The following is a 19,046-nucleotide window of genomic DNA, read 5'->3' as shown; positions in this document are numbered from 1 at the left end:
TATTTGATATAAAATGTACGTTATTTTATAATCAAACGATAACGATGTATTGATTAATGTGAAATACTTTAATGTTACTTAATTCTATAAACAATTTTTTTCATGATGCAAAATTACTTCTCTCAAAGTCAAAGTAACATTACATACTTTAATAATAACTTTTTGATTTTTATTTATAAATGTTTCGAAATAAAAAAATATCTTTTCGATTCGAGATAGAAATGCATTGTGATAGACACAAAAATTACGTTCGAGATAAGCGCTTCCAAAATACCGGATGTCTATACGCGTGTGCTTTCGAGCGGTGGAAAGAGATTATGTTCGTAATATAGCTCGATACATAGTATAGAAAATATATGACATGATATGCGTTGCTACTGCACTCGTTGTTTTTCCTAGTGACACAAAGCGCGATACACGATCTGGAAAAATTAAAAATCTAAATAACGCTGAAAATAAATTTGAAATAAAAAGTTATGATGCTGCTATTCACCGAGTTGTCAGGATAGAATATATTTTTAAAGAAAGTTTGGAAAAATGTGAGACCTCGATGTATATATTTAAAACGCGACATTAATTTTGTACTTTTATTTTTATATTGACAATAAATTTCAAAATTTTATTCAATTCAGATATTGAAAATTATGTAAACCTTACATCATCTTATATGTTTAAAATTTTAAGATTTAATTTTTTAATGAATCGTGATGTAAAAGACAATATTTTGTAGGCGTAAATTTTGCTTTGACGATTTTGATGATATTTTAATTGTTACATTACTTATCTTTCTCTGCTACAATTTTGGTATAAACGTATATCATGCTAAGTAAGGAAATTTAGATAATGAGACTTTCCAAACATTTTAGTATGGGTTCTTGTTTGCTAGATGTACTAACACATAAATTCTTGTTTGCCGGAACATATAGTAGCTACGAAATATGTTATACATGGATGGCTTCAATGGATAACACTATGCTTGTAAAGCGTTTCAGAATATTTTATAAACGTTTACTGATTTTTCTTATATCGTATATTTTAAGCAATTTTATAAAGATTATAAAGGTATTTTACGTGTACTTTTTTGTTTTATATTAAACGTCAACTTGATAAGAAAAATAAGGATTTTAATAAATAACATTTTGTTGAATATATGATCGGAAATAACAATTATTTTAGAGAGATGTCTTTTAATTTACAAATCGAGTTTTTAGCTTTCATAGGATTTCAATTCATTAATTATTACTTTTTGTATTTTATTTTTTACTTTTGTTGCAGAATGATTGATATATGAAAAGATTAATAACACAAAACGCGCAAAATTTGGAAGATAAACTGATTTAAAACGGTTCATTATTTAATTAATAATAATTCTAATTGGATTAGATATAATCCAAAATATAGAAAGAATCGATAAGTACAATTTGCATTAAATTCGAATCACAGTACTATATGTTTAAGGCATAAATTGAACTAATTTATAACAAGATATGCATATTTCCAAATTATATACATACAATTGTCGATACGTGCTGATTTTCGAGGTCAATCATATCGCGGATGTACTACACCTACATGATAGAAAATCCTGTATCATAAGGCTCTCTCGTACGGCTCTTGTACTTCAGAAGCCTGATCTTGGAGTAACGGTAGATCGTACATATGGTCTGTGATTTCACGAGAAAGGTGTGCCGCGCGATCAGTGGCGAATTTTCAGTCAGTCGACTCGGAGCCGGTGGATCGTTACCATCAAGCTTGTTCAGTCTCTCGTCGATCACTCTCCGTGGGTATTGAATTGTCGTTCGAGACATCATATTCGACACTCATTAGAATTCGTGACTTTATCGCGTCTTAACAGACGATTTTTCTTTTCCTTTTTTTAAATCTCCGCGTCCAAATAATTTCTTTATATCGTTAAATAATAGAGATATATGCGCGTTCTTCTTCAAATAGATTTGTCTCAATGTTATATTGTTATAATTCAGGTCACTCGTTGAAAATTTTTTTCACCGCCAATCTATTTCCATGATTATTCTTTCGAGATGTAAAATAATTGCGCGATAAATTTCTCCGATTTATATATCGAGGTTTTTCAAATAGCATTTTATCCAAATGTATCGTAATAATGAAAAATGAAAAATCATCGACGTGACTGACGGATCAGTTTGTGGGAAAGATCAGCGTGAGGCTTCACAGTGTTCTTTTTATCGAATTGCAGATCGAATATAAGTGTGCGCGTGTGGTTCGTGTGTGTGTACATGTGCCATCATCGCCGTCATCCGCAGCAGTGACAGAAAAGAAGAGGACTCGACCCCAGCAGTGGCCGGAACCACCGAAAAATGGATGCGAAGTCACAGCGAGTTATCTCCGGTTTGCTTTTGTTCGCCCTCGCCACATTGCAGCTCGGTAAGTCCTTTCAATTATTAACAGTCAGGTCAAGCATACTGCGAACATAACGTAAGAAATAAATATACAACGTTATGTCAGTCTGAAGAAATGATCTCACTAATGGCGGCATTACGTCGATCTTTTTGCATACTTTTACGATGATTTCAATTTGTCGATTTTATTACAAGTAATTTTAGAATAATTAGCTTGGAAATCATTAAAATTCACAAAATAATTGTAAAAATTGCATATGAATTTTCGTAGTTTTTTCTTGAATCTTCAGTTTTCAAATCTCTCTTTCTTTAGACTTTAGCAGCATCATTGAAAATTACAATTAAGGTAAGACGATGAATTAAAATTTGTTTTTTATTTTTGTCGAAATATTTTTTCAAAACTTACACTTTTTCACACGTAATCGTCAATGCGCGATACGTTTTACAAATTCAGGCATTATTCGAAGGAGATTTATTTCATTTATATATTTTAACTGGATTTATTATCTATTTTGCCAATCGATTACAATCGACATTGTATGATAGTATTATGCTACAATATTTCAGAGAAAATGTTTATATGCAAATATTCGCGGTACATGTGTGATTATACGTATTATGATTGTGCATTGAAAGAGAGAGAGAGCTTTCCTCTCTTCTGCATACTATAAGATTAATATATTTATTCAGCTCGTGATGTATACGGATATTGTGTGTATTTATATTATGCCAATTTAAAATATGTTGGAATTCCCGACGACGAAATTCGCGTGCGGAGCGTCGCGTTGTGCAGAAGTTACCTGGAGTTATTGTTATTACAGCACGCCCATTATTTTGCGGTAATATTCGCATTTCGAGTCTCATTATTACACAAAACGATAAATTACGTGGCCTTCCGCTTCTACAGAACAGGCGGATGCGAGAAAATACCTTCGCGGAACGTTTGTCGACCTTTTGGCCTCTCAAGAGAATAACGCAATGATTTCGTGTCTATGAGTTGAATTCTTACGTGGATACGTTATTTCATAACCGAATCATTCAACTATTGAAATATTCAAGAGTTTAAGTGAATAAAATATACAAGCGGAATAAATGATTTGATATAATATAAAAGAATATATGTAAGTATTTTTTTTATTATTTTAATCTATATGTATGAAACACATGTTAATAAGTATCTTAGATTTACGATTTTCGAACATTGTTAGCTAGAGAAAGATAAAGGGGAACAAAAGATTCTTTCGATATATTATTTATTCTTTCGATTTCAAAGAGCGCAAAGTAAATATCTATTTTATTTCCTATATATGAACAAGATACTTTTTCACATTTTCTACATTTGGTTTTGATATATCGCACATAAGAAGAAAATCTCATTTTTTTAGATTTCTACGTATATATATATATATATATCGGATTTTTTATAAAAATATATTATCACAGAATCTGCAAATGTATCGAGGATTATTATGGGACGAAAAACTTTTGCTCGTTGTGAAAAGAACGGTCTTGTTTCGATCGCGAATGGGTTTTCGCTAATCGGGAACACAATGTCGCCGGTAGCATTTCGCGTCGCGATCGCGGTCGTAATTTGCAAACTTTTAGCTGTTTAGAGCGTAAATCGCGCGAAGGAAGAAACGGGGACGCGGCCGTTCTTCCCGGCGAAGCGAAGCGAAGCTTAAGTAGAGACAGCCGTGCCAATGCGTAATTGCATAATGGTCCCATCGGTGTACGTACATACGCGTGAAGATACGAAGCCCTGGCCTGGTTTTTGCAGAGGGACTTTCACTTTGGTCTCACTATCTTTTCTCTCTTTCTCCCGCACTTGTCTCCTTCTATCGATATACCGGGTCGTCGCTTTCGCGTCTCGTCATCCACCTCCTTGCTCGTTTCCTCTCCAAACGTCGACCGAACTCGCTTTCAAACCAGATCGCCATCGCCGATGAATCGTGAAGGGTTCCACCAAAATCGTTTTGGATAATCCATCTCAGCGATTTCACAGCGGACACACAAAAGCATGAATAAGTCAACGTTATCGTATTGTTACTCCCCTGCGGAACTGTCGATTTATTTTCAGTCGATTTTGAAAAGTTTATACCTACTCTTTTCTCTGAAAATTTTATCTGTCAGATACAGTAATGTGTTGAGTTATCGTTTTATATATATATATTTCATGTAAAATTATTTAATGTAAAAGAAATCTTAAAAAATTAATCTTTTTATCATTAATAAGCAATCTTTGGATATAACAATTAATTATAACGTGTAAGGAGTTACGAAATAAAATTTGAAATATTTTTAGTTTTTAACTCTTAATTTTCTAAACTTGTAGATGTTCTGTATATAAAAATAATGGCATATTTTTTTGAAAAGCAAACATAATCATCATTGGCTAAATAAATAATAATTTTATTAAAATAATGAATACATAATTTAAATTTGAATAAAATATTTTGTTAAGGTATCTCAATTTTTTGTATTAATTAAGTTTGATATAATTTAAAATTAATAATATTGAGATATTTTGTTAAATTCAATATTATAAAATTTATTCTAATTTGCGTACGTTGCACCAATTGGAATCATTTTTTCATTAAATGTTTAATGTTAAGTGAAACAAACGATTTCCAATATAATGTAATATCGTAATACTTGCGTCATACTAAATTTAAATTACATTTAAGAGACATCTTGAGAATGCTACTTCGCGGTAGGATTCTTTTCTAATCAAGTTCTATGAGTTTCTTCCCTTGCTTTGTTCTCCTACATCTTATTTTATCTTTATTTACGGAATGTGTCCACTTAATAGATGTAATTCGTTGAAATTTCGTTGTAATTACACTCAAGCTTTTCCATTCTCTTTTTAAAATCTCTTGTTTTTGTAAGAATATTATTATGGAAACATTTTAAAGGGATAACATATTTCTAATATTATTTTTCTAATTTTACATGTAAAGCATCTTTTCAAATTTTTTAATATTAAACTGTAAATACCTTTTCAATTAATCCAATAATAAAAATACACAATTCTAAAGCTCAATTCGCTAAAGAGAGAGAATTCTATATTTAATGACTTATAAATACTATTGGTTTCTATTGAAAAAATGTGCATTAAGGAGAAGCTTCCGTGTGGATAAAAAAAATGTCCGTATATACAATACATGTAGAATAATGATAATTATAAAGAAAAAGAGTAGTTACAAAGACGTAATCCCTTCGTGAAATCGCAGCGTAAGGAGACAATTTTGGAATTAAGCGCGGAGCGCAAGCACTTTTTCCGGGGGTTAAGAATACTCTAGGATAAAAATTCTCTCGCTGAGACGATTGCCGGGGCGTCCACTTGAGAGGAGGCACTACGACAGATCCTAAACGTCGAATCGATATACACAACGAACACACATATCGGGCGCGTGTAGCCTCCAATAAAGCCCGGTCGATCGTCGGCACTTGACGAATCTCTCGAATCGGACAATAGCCTCGTGGCGCAGATACGATCCGTCCGTTCGGGATAACCCGCAAGGTCTCTCTGGCATATAGTATACTATACACACACATATTTGCATGTTTTTCGACGGGGGATGAAAGGGGGCGGGATAATACCACGAGTACCCGGTTGTACATATAATCGTACGCGAACGAAGAGATACACATCGCTTTTCTATTCTACTTCTTTTTATCTTCTTTTCCGGGGATTACTTTCGGGTCAGCGAGCCGATCGTGCGTTCTTACAGATTACGGGATACTTGCTGGTATGCGTTACGCGAGCGAATTGAATCTCAGCAGAGTTGCTGAGGAGAATTGCGAATCCGACAATATTTCACGAGAGATCGACACATTAGAGCTCATGTTTCTAGGGATACTCGTTCGAGGGATGCTCGCTCGTTTCTGTGGAGAGATGAACGCATCGCGTGTATCAAGAGTTAGCATTTTCACTTGGGCAAAAGTAAAATTGACAGGGATTTCAGCGATTTTTATTTATTTAATCCTTAGACTATCTATCGCGTTTCGATTACTCGAAAAAACTCACTTCAAAAAATTGACATTATTCTCTCGGGAGATGACGTTCCGATAAACATCACACTTTTTAATTTTAGCAAATGTACGCGACATCTATAATTCAACTTTTTTTAGTTTAAATCTGTATGAAATATATTTTAATTAAATATAATTTAAGTATATTGCACAGCGCATGTGCAGGAAAAATTATGATACTTGGACAGAAGAGTTTGGATGCAGTCTTTATTATATGCATCACTATATAAACTCCAAGTTGTATCTTAAAAAAATCGTCAAATGTTTATTCGTGCGATAAATAACGTCATTATATGTTATTGCTAATTGATATGTCATTGATAAAAAAATATTTCGAGCGCTCATTGTACGTGTACATATACGAGTAATCGAAGTGCATATTTGTTTTATTCGTTACTTTTCAGTCTCGCGGGATTATCGAGCTTCAACTTACGGTCCAACAATGTTCGGTGGGAGTACTCGTTTGTAGTACACGTTCGTAGTAATGCGTGCAATGGTACACGTGAAGGCGAGGGTTGCGCAAGCGCACGAATATCTCTCCATGGATGTACACATGTGTGTCTGTGTTAAATACCTAGAGGATTTGCACGTACGTGAAACGCGCACATATTAGAGTAATTGTCCGCGTTTTTTTTTTTTTTTTTTTTTTTTTTTTGACAAGAGTTTTACGACTGACTATGGCTAATGAGAATTAAAAGTGAGAGAGAGGAAGAGCGGCAAATAACGCGTCGCGGTGTCATTACGAGAAATTATTGTATAACGATTGATTCACGAGACACTGATGTTTCTTCTGCGCTTTCTCTTTGTCTTTACGACTTATAAAACGAATCGTATGGCGAGGCGGAAAATTGAAGGAATACTCGCATTGATATACAAAGACAGCATGTATCAAACTAAAAACGCTTACGGTGTTTGTCGATAATATCGATACCTCGCTTTCGATATTATTGACATTAATACTTTACCTTCGATATATTATGTATACGTATTGATATATCATGAGAGAATATTGAACGTTGATTCTAAAAAATTGTTTATACATTTTTATAATAGATGCATGTCAATTTTGACATTTTACGCGAAGGTTTTTATTAATTTATTGTTATAAAGTTATTTTCTTGGTTATCACAAGTGATTATATAGTATACTGATTATTCTTCCAACGTAATGTCTGGGTTTAGTCTTTAATGGGAATGGTATAAGATAAGCATAAATAATTAAATAGACACGTTGCTATTGTCACAGTTTTATGATTACAAATGAGAAGATAATTAATACATCTTTCTGTGTTAATAACTTCGTGATAGGAAAAAAATGATAGAGATTGCAAACCTCTTGATAATAATTCAGAAGCTATTTCAGAAGACATTTGACAATTATACGCTTTCTCTTTCTTTTGTAAAGTTATATTTTTACTCATTCATTACTGTAATTTTTTGCACGATCAATTAAGATGTAGATAATTATGCTTTTGTCTTGTCACTATGAGAAAGCAAAAACAAAACTTTTGTACAGAAACACACAATAAGGTCACTAATTCGACTACCTTCTCTTCTCATATAGAGTAGTTACATCTTATGATTTCGACCTTGCGTTCACTACGCACCTTGACATTAATAGAATGAATTTATAACATTCTACAATGGTCAAATAGTCCCCTGGTATTTAAGTCACTCTCACACGTCCATGATCTGGATAAGCGTTAAAACTGTCATGGTTTTTTTTAAGACACAAGAGATAAATGATTAAAAAGCGTGAGAGAGTCGCGACTAGAGATTATTATCTCTATTGTCTTTCTTTCCCTAGAATAATTTATTATGGAAATTATATAACGTATATGAAGAATTATGGAATAAATTCTCATTAATATTAATATAGACAGAGATATATTATAGTATGAACTTTAAACGTGCTATCCATGAAAAATACAATTTCATTTTAAATGTATTAATAAATTTTACTTTAAATAGAAATACATGCAATTTATTCATATTAACAAGTCAGAATCAATACAATGCATGATTTTCGAGTCGACTTATTTCTGCTTACACTTCACATATTTTGCGATTTAAAGTGAGAAGCAAATTTTATATTTGAATATATAAAATATATTGATTTCTCTGTTTTCCTCTGAATTTCACGGGATGACGATTTGGTGTTTCGAAAGCTCGTACCTATCGATATAAAAATTGCAAAAGTTTCTTCGCGATATGTATCCCACATGCACGACAGGGTGCACTCTATGTAATTGGAGTCGGTAAGCGGGATACATTTAATGCGTGTACTTGTTGCTCGATTGCCAGATGTGCGATTCCCAGCGTGGCGTTTATGTGGACGTTGGAAGTGATGAGCATACGGCGTCGGCCATCCCCAAATTCTGCGGCCCATGCTTAATCGATGTAAACGCCCGATTCGAGTGAGAGAGAGACAGAAAGAGGGAAGGCGGGAGGAGAAAGCGAGAGAAGAGACAACTGAAAGCTTTCCTTCGATCGTTTATTTCCGCCATTAATCGTCACAATCTGTCGTAATTTACCATCTGTGAACGACCGCATTACAGAAATTGCATCGTTTTTTGCATCGTTTCCGGTTTAAAATCCTGAGCAAATCGTGAAATTTGTGATTCTTTCCTTATACCGGATTTCCGCAATCGCGAAGACGTGTTCGCTGATTGTATTTCTTTAATGATCTCGCAACGAAGATTTTGAAGAATGAAAATTTAGACAATTTGAAAAAGCATGGCCTTGCAGTTTTATTTTTATCTACTTCGATTCTTGATCATCATTTTGCTTGAATGAAATTTGCTTATATGACTGCTCCGAAGTCTGCTAATTTGTATATGGTCTTGTTAATCTGAATTTCAGTCACTGTCAAAAAAACTAATTTATTTACAAGGCTGCATGTTAATTTTATTTTGTTTTTATAAAAATTTATTCGAATGCTTATTTTTTAAAATAAAACTTGTTCTCGCAGGCAAATAAGATAGCACGCTTGTCATTTATAATCATAATTGCAAAGTTAAATTAAAATTTCTATTTATGTTATTTTTAATTGAAAAATTATTTTTACTAGAAAATATTTTTCTCCGTCTTAAGCGAAAAGCATTGAAATTAATCTTTTTATGATACTCGTTTGTACGGTGCATAATATGCAAAAGGAAGAGATACCTATTGAAAAAATTTTATTTCGCACATTTGCTACCAACTTTTAACATCTATTGATTTGATCTTTTTTATTATATGTCAAGTATACTTGATATGTAGTACACTCTCTTCAACTAAACATAATTCGAATCACAAGTAATTCTTCAGAAGCACCGACTTATGTAAATTTCTGATTTTCGATCTCGACATGTCTGCTTCTTAAATTTTTTCGACGTGTTTTTGCTTCAAATGTAAATTAATCGATTACATTAACATCTGCGCAAACGTGCCGATGAGTGAACGATCTTGGATGAATATCTTTCAACGATTTCCTCCTCTCGCGCTTTGTTCCTTTCTATCGATTCTTTTCCTTTATACATACCCCAGCAATTGTGTCGCATTCACCCGTTATTAAAACGAACAAAGCAAACTGGCGAAGGTGAAAGTCGGAAAAGAATATATTGAGAGAAACAATTTAACTAATGGATCCTATTGCCCGAAAAAAAGTCCACGAGAGATTGTGTCCTCTCACTATTTTCATTCTGCATTATCGCAATGAAACTAGTCTTCTCGTGCAATTTGTTTTATCAAAATTTATATCGTAATGATTCGTAGAAATGATTTTTCAAAAATTGAAATTTGAGAAATAAATGGAAATATATGTATGTATAGTGAATTTAAGAACAATATGCTTTTTTTTGTGTGACACGAACGTTTATAAATTCTCTATGTTCTCTTTATTTTTACTTTCCATATGCTCGCAACACTCGATGGTCGTCGTTGTTGATACGCGATTCGAATTCCTACGGATACCGATATAGGTTGGCATTCGCTTGAGATATAACGACAAGAATGCAGAATGGGGATTTGGGATAACGCGCGAGAACGGAATGACTATATAGAAGCTGCTTCGTTTATAGGTTTTCTAGACTTATTATATAAATAATATTAAGAATATAGAGTTTATGAAAATAATTATATTATTATATCTATTTCTCTAAAAATCTTCTTCTAATTTATTTTACTCTTATAGTTTTTTAATTCTAGGAATTTTATAAAAATTATATACACAATTAAAACTCCAAGCATGCATGCAGTTAATTTCCATTTGTAACGGAAATGATTGCGTTTCGCGATTTTCTTATCGCTCGTTATGCATCTTTGTACACCAATAATAATCGATGATAGTTAAAATCCATTTTATCGAGCAAACTGTCAATTGATTAATTATTTGGCCTGCGATATTGTCAACTGCCGAAATGATTTGGCTTGTGTCGCTAACTTGCAGCAACAAGTTAGCGATCTTCGAATTGACTTTCCCTCGCCGATTGTACCGCAGGCAAGTGCCATTTGCGCGTCCTCAGGGTGCATAATGCGTTATTAGACGGGCGGGAGACACATGCTTCGTCACGACATCATTATCGACCAGCCGTCTTTCCTGCTTGCCTTTCACAAATAGCTGCTTATTACGTAACTAAAAATATTACAAACCAGAAAAAAGTTGTAATTTATTTTAACCGATATTATATTCTCTCGATGTAGAATAAGAAACATGATCCTTATCATCATTAATCAATCCTTTCTGTTATTTATAATTTTGTAACTTCAAAACAATTTCACATTACGATTAAAAATATGATTATGTTTTATATAAAATGATAAAAAGATATAAAAAAATTCTTTATATAGGCAAATAAATAGTCTGAATCATTTTCGTGTACTAAATAAATATAAATATTTATTTTTTTTAAAGATGGCATGATGTTTCTTACGAAGTATGTAAACTCAATCTTACATATATCCATGATGCAGGATCGAAAGACAAAATTGGGTTGGCTCGACATTAATGTTGTTAATTGTCGCGAGCGAGCTTCGGGAGACAAAAGTAGTATTGCTCGTACAGTGGGTCAGCCATTAATCAATCAGGCGCGACCTGGTGACTTCCGGGACACGCTCACACGCCATGCTGTCGGCGTGCGTAATGCGTTGTACGCGGGTGCATGACAAATGCCCCGACGCGATATCATTATCGCCCAGAGACTCGCGTGACATCTCTCTCTTCTTTCTCCTCCGTTTCCTCATCGACGCGATGCAATGGGGCTGCCTCGTCCAGGGAACGACCATCTCCGATCTCATCCCCTGACAACCCTCCGATGATTTCGGTTCCCACGGAGAGCGCTGCTATGTTACGTGAACCTGCTTCTAACGGGACACGTAAATACGCCGTTCAATCGATATTATGCGACAGCACCCGCATCTGCGTGTCTCTGGAGTGCGTGTGCGCGTGTATACACGTTCGTATCGCGGTGAAACTCACAATCAAACAGGAATCGGAGAACTACGTAATATCGCTTTCTTCCCCTATGCGGTTCGCGTATCGATATGTGTTATCGATATCACGGCATTTGGTTGCGATCGATTTTCGAACGCGACTTTCGTCGTTAACTTTCTCGTTCGGAATATATGGTATATGTATGGTGTTACGTATATATACGTTAACCGAGGAGATATAGGCAATTATCGAATACAATTTGATCGTGTTACGTGGAATTCGATGTTTGTTACATCGCATCGGGATAATTTATTACATTTGGTAAATAGTAACATGAATTTAGGAAATGGGGGGGAAGTAATTTAAATTAAAATAAATTATTGCAACCATATATATACACACAATTTATAGATTCGTCATAATTTCACTCTATATAAATATATATTGCGGAGAATAAAATTATATACATAATAATATAATATTATAAATTAATTAAATAAATTTATTTTGAGCATGAATCTTTTTTATATTTTCCACGAATGAGAAGGATTTACAGAAAAGTATTATTTAAGAAAATATAGACATATTAATTTTGATATTATTTCAGTCGCTTCGAAATTTTCCATCAAATCTTTATTCGCGCCATTAGTTTTTCAATTCTCTGTACATTACGCGACTGGAAGAAGAAAGAAAACCCAACTTTGGTCGAATGCAGAAATAAAACGCGGAATAAATTTTTAAGCCGCATGATGACGTGGGCGTTCTAAGTCGACATTTTTATTTCACCATATCGAAAACGGTGCTTCGTGGCGCGACTTGAGCCACCGGCTCCGTCCTCGCGGCACGCGTTCTATTTTCTCGAGATTTCATTTCTCCCTTTTACCACCCCTCCGGCTTCTCTCGTGGCTATTCGGGCCGGATGTTAATCGACCGACTGGGAGGGATTTTCGCGCCTGATGTTTTCCAGCACTCCCATAGTCTCGCGAGTGCTTATATCGGATGGCGAACGCGGAGATCCTTCCCGTTCTCTCGCGCCCGAAAATGCGAGGGAATGTAGCGTATATTCGAGGCCGCGCGCTCGCAACGAGTTGTACGGTTCAGTCAGTTCGATATTGCGAGGGATGACGGGACGCGGTGGTCTTAATGCATTTGGCGAGGTAGCTACGGTACGCATCACCAGGCACCCTTTCTGCAAGCTCAGCACCCCCTGCGCTCTCTCTCTCTCTCTCGCTTTGTCTCTTTCTATATGCTTTTCACTCTGTCTTTCTCTTCATCTCTTTTCTCCTCTGTGCTCCTATGTCTCTCCTTTTCCTCCCTTTCGAGAGGGTATAATGGCCCTAAAACGAAGCGGGCAAGGTCCTTGGCTTTAATCTCTTAACGGGCAAACGACAAAAAATATAGTCTTTCTCTCTTCTTATAAGATAGCAGCCGTCGACTCACACGTTCGATTAAGAGATTACCCCGTCTGCGATAATTATTAGCGACGATGCGGCTCTTGTTTAGGGTACATTCCTCTTTCGGATTTTTCGAATTTTTATTCAGCTGACAGTTTAGTTATTTCTTTAAAATTAATACCAACTCAGATGTCTTTTTACACAACGAACATATTCTTGATAAATGAATAAACAAAAGAATAATGGTACAAATTAATTAATGACTTTATGTATAACTGCAAACGAATATTTCTATTACTAAATTATGCAAATATATAGAAATGTTAATTCCACTAATAATTAATATGATAATATAAATTTTGGAAAGTCTGTGCATGTAAAAATACATTGCTAATGTTCAAGTTTTATATAAATAACAAATAAATCCATTAATAAAGCAATCTACAAAATCATAATGAAGTAATGCTTTAGTGAAAATTTTGTAAAATAATTGGAATATTCCCTTTATTTATTTTTACGTTATTTTTGCGAAATTATCATAATGTTTTGTTTACAAGATAAAGCTCAGTTTTTCTAAAAAAAAAAAAATAATAATTGTTGATCCTACAAAATCGTATTTTTTTAACTCTTGCAATTAATTATTAATTTGGTTATTACGTAGACGAGTTCTTTTTTATTTATAAATATAAACAAGAAATATATGGCAGTACGAGATTGACACATGTGTGAGAAACATTTTTATATTTCGATAATAAAATATGAATATAAATGAGAATATTATTATATGTATGTTTATTTGACTTTTGCGATAATGATGCAAAAACGAGCTTAAACAAGATATCTAGTATATGTAAAAATGAATTAGCTGCACACACAATTACGTATAATGGTTTTGTACTCGGTATCATTTTATGAAAATATCAAAAGGATTTATTCTGCAAACTGCTTGAATTACGTCCAGGAATTACGTAGGTGTATTCGAGAACCAATTGCTCTACTAAATGCGCTTTGGAGTTTAGATGTATGTATTAATGTTCGAATAAACTTTCCTTATTTGTATACTACAGAAACTGAAGGCCAATCCGAACATCTTTATCGAAAATTGCAAATAGGTCACGGCAGCATTATTTTCGAGTGACTTCGATAAACTATCATGAAAAAGACATCGATCGATAGCCAATATTTCCGACAATGTTTTTCTTCTTAATTGCGCTAGAGTTAACGCAGTAGTTATAATAATTCAATGTGTGTATATATTTTGGGTAGAAATATAAAATTATTAGCCCACTCTTTTCTTTTTAAATATATTAAATAATAAATTGTCAAAGAAAATATTAAGTTTTATTACTCAGATTGTTATTATTTTTATGAGTTGGGATTATAAAAATTATTAGGTATTTTACAACAAACTTCTTTCTGTGATGTTCTATGTGCTACTTATTTGTGAATACAATAAAATCTTGCAAATAAAAATAAATATATAAAAAACCTACTTGCACAGAAAACTAAAGATTGAGATTTTACGGAACATTAATGCAAACAAAAGAGAAATAGTTATGCTTGATAGTACAATCATACAATCTCGAGTAGATTTGACAGACGTAAAAGTGTAAAATGTAAATGAGCAGAGAACACATACAATTTTTAATAAAAAAAAATTATTTTTAAGCCTGCAATTTCACAGTTAAAAATGTTCTCATGCATTTATATGCATTATCTGCGTAATATTTCTTTTCGAAGAAATGTCAGATTTATTAAATACACATCCATCCATTTGCAGATATAATTACATTAAAGGAAACACTAATAGAGATAAAAAAAAAAAGCCAAATAGGGACAGCTGTCGTGTGCGCGCGTGCAAAAATTTTTCTTCCCGATACTTTCAAATTCACACCGATGTCGAGGACGAGGACGGCTCTGTCGGTCGGGAGCACTTAGAAAATCGATAAGCCCCGGCTCGCTTGATCCGCCGTTGGCTGCTGCCAGGCCATATCTTGATTAAAATCAGTGCCGCCGCCCGGTACTCTCCTTTCTTCGACATTTCCCCGCCGTTTCTCTCGCCACCCGCATCCCTTGCAGCCATCGTCGACTTCGTCGTCGTTGTCGTCGTCGTCGTCGCCACCGCCGCGCGATAAATCCGGTTAGTCTCGTTAACGTCCTAAGTCACCGAGAGTCTCTTTCGCGTCATTCCCCGTCACTTTCTCTTTTACGAGATGTGAAAAAGATCCGCGGGATGCTCCCTCGCGATCGAACGCGAGATATCGAAGGTTTGGTCGAACTTGTGGGTCGACCGCATTGCCCGATCGACGAAAGTGAAAGCTTGCTCGACGCATAACCGGTCGCATGCTGACCCTAGGAATGCATCTGGCCGGTATATTAACTCCGTTTGCGTACGGAGAGCAGCTGCTCGAACGACTCGAAAGTTTCACAGAAAAAACAGTATCCTTGAAAGATTGCAAATATGCCTTGATTCAAGTATATTTTATCCTTATAATAGCGCCAAATATAAATAATTTTGGATAAAGGATAATTTATCCTTAAAACAAAGTGCAAAATATTCTTGGTTGAAGCTGAAATTTACTTATAAATATTGCAAGGACAAGTGACAAGTGATCGGATATAAGCGGTACTTTCAAGTATATATAATAATTTTTAGTTCAAATGTGACTAAGTTTGTTTTTACCATATGCGATTTTTCAAACAAGAATATATCTTAAAGATAAAATATACTTTACACAAACTTATTTATTATTAAGGCAAATGAAAATTTGTGATCACAAAGAGAGACATTCTATGCTTAAATCAATCAAATAGCGTTCAAGAATAAAAATATACTTGAATTAAGGATTCCTTTCGACGAGACCTAGATTCCCGAATTCTTCTATATGCATATCTGGGTATCGAAACTCGAAACTGATGCGTTGTACCGCGATAATCTTTGTATATATATATTACAGAGTGAATGAAAGTGCGCGTTCTCTCTTCGTGGTAAGCTGCTAGATGCAACGCACTTAGCCACCTTGCTCTGCGTTTGAACGCTTGTTCGCACGGTCGCGCTTTGTCGAGCGAAAAGGGCGGATTAGTCCGATCGATTCTCTCCTGAACGCGCGGCACAAAGGATCCATCGCGTTCGATCGAGATAATACCATTCGTACCCATCATTGTACGCTAACGAACCTTACCGCTCGCGGCGATGACACGCGTACATTTATGGCGCAATATGCCGAAGACGCCCCGGGCCAGAGGTATATAGTATATTCCCCGTAGAGGGAACGTGTCCGTAAGACGACCGTACCTAAGATCAATGTGTGTCGGGGGACTACTTGAAGGACCTATGCGCAATCCGGAAGCTGATCGACGGAGAGACGGAGGGATGGAAAGGGATGGAGGGGTATTGATAAGTGGGTGCTGTTTACCGTGCTCAAATGTTGACCGAACTCCCTCGATCGTCTCCCGGCACCATATTCTGCTTTCAAACGAACCTAGCCTTTAAACGAGTCCACGGTGGACTCTCATTCGTGTGGTGGGCCGGTCAAACGACGCGAGTCTTCCCGCATCAACGAGGAAATTTGTTTTACATTTTTTCCCGCCTCTGTAGGAAACGGCGAAATATTGTCCGGCAAATATTTCGGATGTATCACTTTTTTTCGAAACAACATATTTTTTCTTAGGTACATCTTTTTTCAAAATAAAAGTGAAATAAAAAATAGTTCATGGTGAGCTCTCATTCGTGTGGTGGATCGGTCGAACGACGCGAATCTTCTCGTATCGACGAGGGAAATTTGTTTTACTTTTTTTTCCCTCGTCTAGAAAACGTCTAAATATTGTGGATAGAATATTCTAAGAAAAATGACGATTATTTTTTGAAAAAAATAATACAAAAATTCGTACAAATAGAGAAAATTGTTATGCAACGAAATGATGGAGTTGCGTATCTTTTTATATTTTGATTTCAGAGATTCGGAATATATGAAGAAAAAAAATCGGACAAACTTATTTGTTAAAATTTTTGATTTTACTAGCATGAAAGATACTGAACATGCTCGCACATGAATATGATTCGTCATTTAATAGCTCGCTATATCGTCGATTTCGCTGTATCGATCGCTTGAAACCGATATTCGTTCCGAATGTCGAGCGATTTTCAACTTCGATATAGCGCGCAATCCTTTGAGTCGTTTGAAAAAAGTGTGCAATGTGAAAAAAGTTTGCAACCGTGTAAAAATCGATCTTTTGAAATCCCGTAGGAGATATTACTGCGGCGATTAAATTGTTACATTTTTTGGTAATGGTTTTCATTAAAACCATCATTGTGAATCCATATATAAATTTCTATACATAAATCTATAATATTAAAATATAATCAAAGCTATATAAACATTGTTACAATATAATAAAAACGTATACGATATAAGTTTTAACTATATATTATAATATTAAATATTATTACATTTATTTTATTGTAATTTGCGAGATTACATAATAATCAAGATTTTCAAAAAAAAAAAAAAATATACGCATTAAATATTAAAATCGATTGAAGTTCATCCTCAGATCTTTTGAAACGAATGAAAAACAGGTCCATTGACTAGTCACTCTTACATATTTATTCGCACATTTATTCCTTCCAGCAAAATGACGTTTGTTTTGCTACTATATATAAAATGAAAAAAAATTGGGCAGTAAAATATCCGTAACCTGCTTCCGTACATCTCGAACCGATCGAGACATCGTTGACGTCGCTATTTAGAAATGAAGGCTTTCATCCCACCCTTTTTCGTCGTCCACCCCGTTCTTTTGCGTCTATATACATTGACGGGAGACTCCGGAGTGCACCCGGGGGTTTCTTCGTCCACAGTCGACGACGGTACCCCTTTGTCCGTCCAATCCCCCCCTTATGGCAGCAGGATATTACGATGATGCGACAATGAACGCAACGATCGCTATCTGCGACGAGCGTTCCGCGTTTGGGGTGGGAGATTCGAGCCACCCTTGCGGATCCCGTGAACACGCGCGTGTGTCCGTGTGAATGCTACCCGTACACACAGACGCGCACGCGTGTGTGTGTACACGTACACGCGACTATACGCGCCACCGACTAAACTACCCCCGACTGACGCCTAAACCTGTTCCTCCCCTTTTATTATGGGCCGCGACGGTTATTGGATTGTACCGTGCTATTTGTTGGCTGCCACGCTAATGGATCCATAATCACCGGGACGAATTAACGCGTTACAACGACGCTAACGGGTCGCTACTTTAAATACAGAACCGCCCGCACGTCACTTATTCCAGTGCGCGGGCGCTTAAACGATCGCCGTTCAGAGAATTTTCCGATTGTTTTACGACACAGTGTGAAAACGTTTCGTTTTTCCGATGAGATATTCAGCGATATGACGAATTATCAGATTTTCTGGGTTAAAGTTAAATAACGATTTACAGGATAAAACACGTAAAAGGAAAACCGTCGAAAATTTAATAGAACTTGTGACTTTGTATAGATATATTTTATAAAAAATGAAATTATTTATTTATGATTTTAAGAAAAGTGTAGTTTTTGAAAATGCTTGAAACATATTTCTATACGTTATTATCAAGTCGAGAGATGTGTAACAATTTATGAAAATATTTTGTCTTGATAGTATATCATAAAATATATCGTATAAAATATTATTATACATTGTAATTATTCAATTGAACATTGTACATTATATACATTCGCACATCGAATCGAAGGTCTCTAAAGCAATAGCGAGAAATGGTCTAGGGATTATGGACCGAGTCCTAATCTGTTAATTTCATTCTTCCTTTCCGCATCGTATTTTCACCC

The 19,046-nt window shown here is 35.0% G+C and overlaps 1 protein-coding gene across 7 annotated transcripts in view; it reads left to right on the top strand.

Annotated features, from left to right (window-relative positions):
• LOC114929197 (protein Skeletor, isoforms B/C) overlaps positions 1–19,046 on the top strand; it is a 69,932-nt gene that overhangs the window by 18,706 nt on the left and 32,180 nt on the right. For 4 of the 7 annotated variants that reach the window (XM_029300644.2, XM_029300647.2, XM_029300643.2 and 1 more), the window contains exon 2: positions 2,216–2,403. In XM_029300644.2, coding sequence (XP_029156477.2) covers positions 2,337–2,403 — 67 coding nt within the window. In that variant the 5' untranslated portion in view covers positions 2,216–2,336. Of the gene's footprint in view, positions 1–1,256; positions 1,785–2,215; positions 2,404–19,046 lie in introns of those variants that run through there. The other 3 variants (XM_029300642.2, XM_029300646.2, XM_029300648.2) reach the window with 3 other exon arrangements.

The sequence above is a fragment of the Nylanderia fulva genome, unplaced genomic scaffold (genome assembly GCF_048542155.1).
Source record: "Nylanderia fulva isolate GAGA-0341 unplaced genomic scaffold, ASM4854215v1 Scaffold14, whole genome shotgun sequence".
Lineage (NCBI taxonomy): Eukaryota > Metazoa > Arthropoda > Insecta > Hymenoptera > Formicidae > Nylanderia > Nylanderia fulva.
This window is presented reverse-complemented; position numbering and strand designations above follow the sequence as displayed.